At 35.9% G+C, this 11,505-nt stretch overlaps 1 protein-coding gene across 1 annotated transcript in view; it reads right to left on the bottom strand.

Annotated features, from left to right (window-relative positions):
• LOC142323422 (stalled ribosome sensor GCN1-like) overlaps positions 1-7,706 on the bottom strand; it is a 66,378-nt gene extending 58,672 nt beyond the window's left edge. Inside the window, exons 1-3 of the mRNA XM_075363019.1 lie at positions 7,695-7,706; positions 4,474-4,720; positions 1,300-1,536 (exon numbers count right to left, since the gene is read on the bottom strand). Of these exons, the coding sequence (XP_075219134.1) occupies positions 1,300-1,536; positions 4,474-4,720; positions 7,695-7,706 (496 nt within the window). The remainder of the gene's footprint in view (positions 1-1,299; positions 1,537-4,473; positions 4,721-7,694) is intronic.
• Positions 7,707-11,505: the final 3,799 nt, after the last annotated feature.

The raw sequence follows: 11,505 nt of genomic DNA on the forward strand, positions 1-11,505 counted from the left end.
GTGTGTGCAATCAGAGAAGAACTACATTGAAGGAGACAACACTAAACAGGTAGTAAAGGGTGGTTGAATATATGTGTCTTTAGCAATTGAATCTGCAGGTTCATTAGCTAGAGATCCAGCAGAAACTCACTTGTGTGTTGCGATAATTCAACTCTTTTTTCTTTTTTTTTGTGGGTGAAAAACGCCTGGCCGTTATCGCCCGGAATTTTATTAATAAAAGGCTGAAATATCTCCAAAATAACAAAGTTTATAAGGTGTAAATGTAATATTAATCGTATAATAAAAATTTATTAAAACGTGCCTAAAAGGCAAAATAAAACTCAAAACTAATACCAGAGACGAAGTCGATAAAATATAAAAGTTAAAATAATAGAATAAAGAAACTATATAAAACTTACCTAATTCCGATGGGTTGTGCAAAAGGTCCCCTACCGGGATAGTAAAATTAAATACATAGAACCGAAAAAATCAAAATTGAAAGTAAAGGTTAAAATTATCCAAAAAAACTCTTCTAACAGAAAAATATATATGATAATAAACTTTTTGCAGTAACCTGGTACTATGCAAAAAGAGAAACATCCGGTCCAAAATTCCGTTATTATTGCACAAGATATCACTAGATATTTCTAGGTAGATTAAACTGACGACGCAACACCGCATAACATATGCAGTCCACGAGAATGTGGTGCACAGTCATGCGGCAGTTGCATCATGTGCATCATAGGGATGGGGCTTCTCCTGACATTAGGTATTCGCGTGTGATCCTCGTATGTCCTAATCGTAACCGGCAAAGGACCGCTTCCTCACGACAAGATTTTCTGCAAGAGGAGCCCCATGGCAACACTGAATTTGGTGACAATAGGATGTGTGGAATAAAAATTTTCTACACGAGTCACTACATACAACAAGGATATGACGATACTTAGAGTTATTGACATTCAGTCTTATTTATGGTGTATAATTCAGCAGTAAAGACACTCGTAGTACTAGGTAGACCAAACATATAGGTTCGATTATTAACAATAAATGCGTATGCAACGGTATCATTCTGTTTTGACCAGTCCATGTATATACTACTGTATCTGGGTTTTTCTTTAGAGAGAATACAGTGAAACATTTGCTGAAAGAAAATAGGTGGTGTAGATTCTTTATGTTATATCGAACAAAATATTTTACGCACCACTTTAATATAATAACTTTGGAAACCATTTTTATAAAATATTTTACTCATATATATATATATATATATATATATATATATATATATATATATATATATATAATTATACACATTCTAACCTGTTTTAGTACGCCAAGAATCCTCTTCTAATGCAGCTAATAACGAAGGTAATACTAACTTAACACCATGCGCCGATAATTTACTCATAACAACACGGGCGCAGTCGTCGGTTGCATCTCTAACATACTGACTTCCATCGCCAAAACAAAGTAACAAATGAGGTAAAACGTGAACTATGTACGGCTCAAATAAACGTCCCAACATGTGACACAACATTTCAAATGCAAAAAGAGCGCCTGCAACAAAATAAATAATTATTATACCTTCGTATTTCGGTGTGAAAAATTAAAGTTATATAGCAGTAAGTGGCAATTCATTAACTCGATGATGCACGCACGGAAAGGTGGTGTTAAAGGATTATGTTACGTTAAATGTTATCACGCTTTCACATCAGGTGAGCAGAGGTCATGAAAAAGCTTATCATGTGATACCTGTAAAACATGTTTCAAAACATATTAATTATACTGCACGTAATAATTTTATATGAATATTTTGTTTACAGAAAAAAAATCTATATATATATATACACACACACACGAGGGTTATTTTTTATATCTACATATATATACACTACATATATATGTAGTGTATATAGTGTATGTAGTGTATATATATATATATATATATATATATATATATATACAGACGAGGGTTATTTTTTTTTCAAGGTCCGATCGGTCGCGAAATAAAAACCCATACAAAAATCGGATGAACCTTTGCGCATGTGTTGCGCAGCGTCTCCAGTATGGCCTTCAATCACGCCGCATCACTTTGTTTAGTTCTGAACAGGCAGCTACCACGTAAACATGTCTACAACAATAGCATCTCCCGCCAAGTGTGAAGTGCGTGCGCGATAATTCGATTCCTTCAGGCCGAGGGGGTGTAATGCAGCTGAAATTCATTACTGCAGCCTCATATTGCATGACTCTTCAACGACTTCTACGAAGAGCGATTCAGAATAAGCGGAGAGGAATGTTGTCATCAGGCACTGTCTTTCTCCACGACAATGCTCGGCCGCACACTGCAGCTGTAACAAGGAAACTCCTGCAGCGTTTTCGTCGAGAAGTGTTTGATCACCCACTATACAGACCAGACTTGGCTCCATCCGATTTTCACCTCTTTGCTTGCACATGAAACGCCGGCTAGGAGGACAAAGTTTTGGCACAGACATCAAGCTGCTGACCAGCGTAGAAACATGGCTGAAAACACAGGCGGCTCCGTTCTATGACAAGGGTATTGGAAAGTTGATACCACGCTACGATAAATATTTAAATCGGAGTGGCGGCTATGTAGAGAAATAGCGTAACTATGTAAGTATTTGTTACAAATAAAAATTTTTTATTTGCACTGTGGTTTTAATTTTGTGACCGATCGGACCTTGAAAAAAAATAACCCTCATATATACAGCAATTTACAATGCATCAGTATACATCAGTATTAACAATGCCTAACTTTATCAGATTGCATAACTGTAACTATTTTTGCATTATACAGTACAATATTTTGGCCTACAAAAAAATACTTTTTTCACTAAAAGAAACGACCTTTTTGTGCTTCAGTTTAAAAATTTCCCAACAATCAATAAGATCTTTTAACCAATATTAAAAAGCGTAAATCATAAAATTTGTTTTTATACAAACAAAATTTATTTTATAAATTTTATAAGTTTTTCATACTAAAATCACATAAATCTGAACTTTTTCAATTTGGATCTAATATGCACTTATTTATGATACTTTTTTTATACTTATATATATATATATATATATCATATATTATATATATATTAATATAATATATATATATATATATATTTATGTGTTTTTTTTTATAGAGTAGTAAAATGGGAGGTGGTACAGAGCATGGTGGCTAGCATCCTGAATATGAAGGAGGAACATGGAACAGAGTGGGGAGAAGACTTCTAGGCGCGGGTAAGCAGCAATGTCCCTAGCGAGTATACTGTGTGTTTCTTCTATTATATATTTTATTTTTGTGTTGTATTGTATTGTGAATTCATTGTCTCCATTGTCACTGTGGTTGGTACTCTACGGCCGGCTCGCACGATCACTTCAACAGTGTGCAGGAGGGCCATGGCTAGAAGTGACACCGCCGAAGAGACAACATGAAGTGTGGGTTTCATTTATTATGTATTTTCCTTGTATTGTATGATTGTGGTATTATTTTATTTTATTGATTGTGTTTCCGTTCCTGCTAACGGCTACGAGGGCAGTCACAGCGAACGTGCCTGCTGATTGTGGAAGGAGGAATAAGTTCAGACACCAACGTGATGGGCTGCAACTGAAGGGAAGGTTCTTCAATATTGTCCTGATTGTGTTTTATTTTATCTTATTTTATTTCATTTTATCGAGTTGTTTTGTGTGTTTGCTGCTGGTTGAGGAGTGCAATCGCAGCCAACGTGATAGTGGTGGCTGACTACGACGAGAACTGCCGCAGCAGCGGGAAGTTACTGTGTTTACCTAATTTTATTTTATTGAAGTGTGTATTTCATTTCTTTTGTATATGTTTTTGTGTTTCTATTGCTGGTGGGATTGCAAACACGATCACTGCGATCGTGTGTAGGAAGGCCACGACCAGCGGTGACAAAGCCGAAAAATGAGACAGATGGGAAGAGTAGACTTTTATTCATTATGTATTTTCTGCATGGGTGTGTTACTAGGCTTAACTGCGTTTTCCTGATGGCGGCTAAGCGGTGGTGTGAGTTAGTGTGTTTTATCACCTGTGATGTGTCCTGCGGATGGGTGTGAAAAAAAAAAGGACAGGGAGCGAATCGTGGTCGGCGTGCAGAGCCATGGAGGAAGCCTGGATGCAGAGGCGGTTTGGCTCCTTCATATGCAAGATTGAAGGTCAGTTGGGGTGCTCCGATGATGCATTTGGGACTCTCAGGTGTGAGAGCCGGCAACCTAATATAGGGACGGGAAGGGTAGCCCCTCAGTGGACGGATGTAGTGGTCGTCCAGAAGAGAGGGCTACTGCATCTTGATGAAACTGAGAGTACCCCGATGCGACGCCACAGAAAAGGGAAGACAGGGGGAGCAGTCAACTGCCACGACACTCCGACATTCCTGCGCATCGCCTAATGGCGGAGGCCGGGGATGTTGGGGGTGTTTAACAAGATTGAAAAAAAAAATATATGTGTAAATGAAAAGTACGTACCTTCACGTCGCCTATAATTCTTCTCATCCTGTATGGTATTAGTTAAAGTACTCATAATATCCAACTGTTTTAAAACCAATATACCCATTCCTTTAACAAGTCCAGCTAACCCGTACGCGGCACCTTTTCTTTCACCATATTTTTCAGATTCTAATAACTGACGTAATAATTTCTGAACTACAGCAGGAGCATCTTCCTTCATCGCCGGCACTAACGGTGGCAAACAATTTGCAACCGCTTCTTGTACCTATCACAAATAAACAAAATCTGATTCTGAATAACAAACTCTACATATATAGATATATATATTTATCGCAAGGTCACTTTTTTATTTATTTATTAAAAGTGATCTCGCTTTGTAAATTAATTATGAAAACAATTTCATTTTTTCAGCGCATAAAATGTGGGTCCAAATTTTTCCCCAGTATGATGAAAACTGTTTTAAAGATTGGTTATTTTTGAGACATTTAAGCATGACTTATTTTAAGCGCATATTTTTAGGAGTTTCTTAAAAATAAAGGGTCTTATAAAAAAAAAGTGGCTGCATGAAGTAGTTGAAAATTATTAAAAAATAACTTTTATTTGGTTACTTTTCGTCCTCCAGTAAAGTAGATTTTTATCGGGTACACAACTCCCGTAAAATACTGATATTCAATAATATTTGTATGGATCCATCCGAACAAAAAATTTTTTTGTACATTTTTCATTAACCTTTTCAGATCATGTACCTTGGAACTGGTTATGTACGGTGTCAATTTTAAAGATGGACCACTAAATGTGAAAATAAGAGGAGAAAAGATTATGGAGGTAAAAGAATTTTGTTATTTGCGAAATAGAATTACTAAAGATGGACGAAGCAAGAGCGATATAAAATGCCGAATAGCACAAGCGAAACGAGCCTTCATTAACAAATATAATTTGTTTACATCAAAAATTAATTTAAATGTCAGGAAAAGATTTTTGAAAGTGTATGTTTGGAGTGTCGCTTTATATGGAAGTGAAACATGGACAATCTCAGTATCTGAGAAGAAAAGATTAGAAGCTTTTGAAATGCGGTGCTATAGGAGAATGTTAAAAATCAGACGGGTGGATAAAGTGACAAATGAAGAGGTGTTGTGGCAAATAGATGAAGAAAGATGCATTTGAAAAAATATAGTTAAAAGAAGAGAGGTTACATACTAAGGCATCCTGGAATAGTCGCTTTAATATTGGAGGGACAGGTAGAAGGAAAAAATTGTGTAGGAAGGCCACGTTTACTTAGGACTTAATCTATGCCATTCATAATTTCTTCTAAATCCTTTCTACTCTCAGCTAGGATTACTATATTATCAGCAAATCGTAGCATCTTTATCTTTTCACCTTGTACTGTTACTCCAAATCTAAATTGTTCTTTAACCTCATTAACTGCTAGTTCTATGTAAAGATTAAAAAGTAACTGAGATAGGTAACAACCTTGTCGGACCCCCTTTCTTATTACGGCTTCTTTCTTATGTTCTTCAATTGTTACTGTTGCTGTTTGGTTCCTGTACATGTTAGCAATTGTTCTTCTATCTCTGTATTTGAACCCTAATTTTTTTTAAATGTTGAACATTTTATTCCAGTCTACGTTATCGAATGCCTTTTCTAGGTCTATAAATGCCAAGTATGTCGGTTTGTTTTTCTTTAATCTTCCTTCTACTATTAATCTGAGGCTTAAAATTGCTTCCCTTGTCCCTATACTTTTCCTGAAACCAAATCGGTTTTCTCCTAACACTTCTTCCACTCTCCTCTCAATTGTTCTGTATAGAATTCTAGTTAAGATTTTTTATGCACGACTAGTTAAACTAATTGTTCTGTATTATTCACATTTATCTGCCCCTGCTTTCTTTGGTATCATGACTATAACACTCTTTTTGAAATCTGATGGAACTTCCCCTTTTTCATAAATATTACACACCAGTTTGTACAATCTATCAATCGCTTCCTCACCTGCACTGCGCAGTAATTTTACAGGTATTCCGTCTATTCCAGGAGCATTTCTGCCAATTAAATCTTTTAATGCTCTCTTAAATTCAGATCTCAGTATTGTTTCTCCCATTTCATCCTCCTCAACTTCCTCTTCTTCCTCTATAAAACCATTTTCTAATTCATTTCCTCCGTATAACTCTTCAATATATTCCACCCATCTATCGACTTTACCTTTCGTATTATATATAGGTGTACCATCTTTGTTTAACATATTATTAGATTTTAATTTATGTAACCCAAAATTTTTCTTAACTTTTCTGTATGCTCCGTCTATTTTACCAATGTATGTTCATTTCTCTCTCCACTTCTGAACACTTTTCTTTAATCCACTCTTCTTTCGCTAGTTTGCACTTCCTGTTTATAGCATTTCTTAATTTTCGATAGTTCCTTTTACTTTCTTCATCACTAGCATTCTCATATTTTCTACGTTCATCCATCAGCTGCAATACATCGTCTGAAACCCAAGGTTTTCTACCGATTCTCTTTATTCCGCCTAAGTTTGCTTCTGCTGATTTAAGAATTTCCTTTTTAACATTCTCCCATTCTTCTTCTACATTTTCTTACTTTTTTTTTTTACTCAGACCTCTTGCAATATTCTTTACCTCCTCTTCCTCAAGCTTCTCTAAATTCCACCGATTCATCTGACACCTTTTCTTCAGGTTTTTAAACCCCAATCTACATTTCATTATCACCAAATTACGGTCGCTATCAATGTCTGCTCCAGGGAAAGTTTTGCAGTCAACGAGTTGATTTCTAAATCTTTGCTTAACCATGATATAATCTATCTGATACCTTGCAGTATCGCCTGGCTTTTTCCAAGTGTATATTCTTCTATTATGATTTTTAAATCGGGTGTTGGCAATTACTAAATTATACTTCGTGCAAAATTCATCATCTCGTAAGTTGTTTCAAACTGCTTTTTTATTCTTAAACAATTGTAATACAGATACAAAAATGACACATGTAAAACCGGCTAAAATGGGCTCAGAAAAAACACACGCATACAAATATAATTCACAAAATCTTCAAGATTGCAGTACATTTAGTTATGGATTTAAGACGATAAAACAACACTACACTATCCATTTCAAACTGATCGTTTCATAGTATATTTAATACATTACCGTTTAATTAAGCAGATTCAATAAACTTTCCGAGAGGTCTATTAATAACCACAGACTATTTGGTCTGTGGTCCACCTGTCCGTAAAATACCTGTCTGATCATCTACACAAATAGTTTGTAGATTAGTGGTTAACAACGCAAAAAATTTGTAACTAAAATTTTTTTTTAAATGATCTTCTGACTCGCATTCATTTTATAAAACCATATTAACTATGTAAATAAAATTAATGGTAAATAGAAGAGGAATTGTTGAACTGTTGTGAAGGTGTTGATAATGCATCGATTAGTTTACCGACAATCGGTTTAATTTTACGATCGTCCCTATCCAAATGTCTAGCGAGACAACCCATCAATATAACTACCAGAATCAGGTGCTTTATCAAGGAAATCTTCAAAAACTGGAAGCAAACTATTAACGGTTTCCTAAAACAAAAAATAAAGTAAATTTAAGATACAATGTAATGTCCTTAAAAATACTTACAATTAAATAAATTAAATTAAATCAGTAATTGCGACTTCCTCCACAGAAGGGGACGCCATTGCTCCCTCCTTATAGTTAGTGCCCCGTTGTGGCGTATTCCTGCTAGCCTATGAAACGTTACCACCGAAAGGACTTCAGTGGACGGTCTGAAGGGGAATTACGTCAGGAGGTCAGGTTTTAAAAGCCTGGCCTCCTACAGTCGGACCCAAAAATGGGTTCGAGAACGCTGGTACAAACGAATATGGAATGCTAATAAATTCGTACATAAAATATAATAAAACTTAGACATGTCATTAAAAATAAACCCTTAAACATGCCCGATTATAGAATCGTACAGCAGCGAGTGACACTGTCCAGGTTCTGCGATTCAAAGGGAGAATTTGTGAAACTCCCGCTCCTACCACCTTTGCGTTCCATTCCGTTCCTACGATGCGATCGTTGACAAAGTAAGTAATTTTAAAGTAACAAGTTTTACAAACGCAAATTAAAAATTGTATAATTAATAGATAAAAATGACCGCTATTTTTTCCTCTTTGTCTTTAAGACATTTAAAAACCGCTATAATAAACGATAAACTAATGAAACCGTAAACAAGTTTGGCACGTCGATCGATCGGTATTGTACGATGGTCTTTTTTAAAGGTCCGATCGGTCGTGAAATAAAAACCCGCGCAAAAATCGGATGAACCTTCACGCATATGTGTTGCGCAGCGTCTCTAGTATGGCCTTCAATCACGCCGCGTCACTTTGTTTACAACAATAGCATCTCCCGCCAAGTGTAAAGTGCGTGCGGTAATTCGATTTCTTCAGCCTGAGGGGTGTAATGCGGCAGAAATTCATCGATGAATGTGTACGGTGAAACTTCAACGAGCGATAGCAAAGTGCTACAACGGTGCAGGAAGTTTAAAGCAGGACGTACAGATGTTTATGATGCAGGCGGTCAGGGAAGGAAGCGAGTGTCAACCGATGATCTCATTGAGCGAGTGGATGAGACGATTCGAGAAAATCGTCGGTTCACAACTTCTGTATTGAGCGATTCATTTCCTGAAATTTCAAGGTCGGCTCTCTACGCCGTTGTTAGTGAGAGACTTCAGTACCACAAACTGTTTACGAGATGGGTTCCCAAGATGCTGTCCGACCGTCACAAAACAATGAGAATGGACGCCTCCCTAATATTTCTCCAGCGCTACCACAAAGAAGGAGAAGATTTTTTGAACAAAATTGTCATACGGGAAGAGACACGGGTCCATTTTGAAACTGAAGAAACAAAAGAACAATCCAAACAGTGGATGCATTCTCATGAAAACACAGTTGGCTCCGTTCTATGACGAGGGTATTGGAAAGTTGGTACCGCGCTACGACAAATGTCTAAATCGGAGTGGCGACTATGTAGAGAAATAGCGTAACTATGTAAGTACTTGTTACAAATAAAAATTTTTTATTCATTGCGATAGGAAAAAGTTAATAAAACACAAAACGATTATCAGATGAATTATTTAGTTGTATCGAAAGGATTTTACAAAATTAAATGAACATTCCTGTAGTATTATTAATATGCGTGTAATTTAAATCGTAATAATAAAATATACCTTTCCATGTAGATCAACAGCAGCAAGAGCAGCGGCCAACATGTTCTTACGCACTTCAGCATTACGGTCTCCAAGACCGACAGGAACAAAAAAAGTAGTCAGATCATACACGGATTGTGGAGTCAACAGCGGTGCGAGTTCTTTCAAAGCTAAAGCGACACCGCTACGAGGCTCCCATGTATCAGCCGGTTGTTCGACTACACGACCTAAACTATCTAATCGTGGGGGCACCATCTGTAAAATAAGATATTTATTAATCGTTGAATAAATTATTAGTCGGTCGCTTTTTTATGTGTATTAAAATGATGAATATTAGCGTAAAATACACTAAATTTTAACTAATCAAAAATTAAAATGTATAAAATAATAAAAGTAAAATGTTAATTTAGTGCTGTAAACAAAAAAATTACGTATAATTATACAACTAAACAATAGAAATTTATCACCAGAAGACCTTTAATGCATTGTGGTAGATTTTAGAGCGAGGTTGGACTGTATTTTCATAGGTGATGAATTTTTACGCCTTGTTGCTTGTTGAATTGTTATTTAATTTCTTGTCGTCTTGACATTTCGATATCATATAATTGAACTTAATAAAGCGTATAACATATAATTAACATAAGACGTAACTTTTTTTTTGGTCTTCAGTCATTTGACTGGTTTGATGCAGCTCTCCAAGATTCCCTATCTAGTGCTAGTCGTTTCATTTCAGTATACCCCCTACATCCTACACCCCTAACAATTTGTTTTACATATTCCAAACGTGGCCTGCCTACACAATTTTTCCCTTCTACCTGTCCTTCCAATATTAAAGCGACTATTCCAGGATGCCTTAGTATGTGGCCTATAAGTCTGTCTCTTCTTTTAACTATATATTTTCAAATGCTTCTTTCTTCATCTATTTGCCGCAATACCTCTTCATTTATCACTTTATCCACCCGTCTGATTTTTAACATTCTCCTATAGCACCTCATTTCAAAAGCTTCTAATCTTTTCTTCTCAGATACTCCGATCGTCCAAGTGTCACTTCCATACAAAGCGACACTCCAAACATATACTATCAAAAATCTTTTCCTGCCATTTAAACTAATTTTTTATGTAAACAAATTATATTTCTGAATGAAAGCTCATTTCGCTCGTGCTATTCAGCATTTTATATCGCTCCTGCTTCGCCCATCTTTAGTAATTCTACTTGCCAAATAACAAAATTCTTCCACCTCCTTAATCTTTTCTCCTACTATTTTCACATTCAGTGGTCCATCTTTGTTATTTCTACTACATTTCATTACTTTTCTTTTCTTCTTGTTTATTTTCATGCGTAGGACTTCATCTATGCCGTTCATTGTTTCTTCTAAATCCTTTTTACTCTCGGCTAGAATTACTATATCATCAGCAAATCGTAGCATCTTTATCTTTTCACCTTGTACTGTTACTCCGAATCTAAATCGTTCTTTAACATCATTAACTGCTAATTCTATGTAAAGATTAAAAAGTAACGGGGATAGGGTACATCCTTGTCAGACTCCATTTCTTATTACGGCTTCTTTCTTATGTTCTTCAATTATTACTGTTCCTGTAAATGTTAGCAATTGTTCTTCTATCTCTGTACTTTAACCCTAAATTTCTTAAAATATGGCCATTTTATTCCAGTCTACGTTATCGAATGCCTTTTCTAGATCTATAAATGCCAAGTATGTCGGTTTGAAGAATTGAGAGGAGAGTGGAAGAAGTGGTAGGAGAAGACCAATTTGGTTTCAGAAAAAGTATAGGGCAAGGGAAGCAATTTTAGGCCTCAGATTTAATAGTAGAAGGAAGATTAAAGAAAAACAAAC

This window comes from Lycorma delicatula, chromosome 4 (assembly GCF_047948215.1).
Source record: "Lycorma delicatula isolate Av1 chromosome 4, ASM4794821v1, whole genome shotgun sequence".
NCBI classification, from domain to species: Eukaryota; Metazoa; Arthropoda; class Insecta; order Hemiptera; family Fulgoridae; genus Lycorma; species Lycorma delicatula.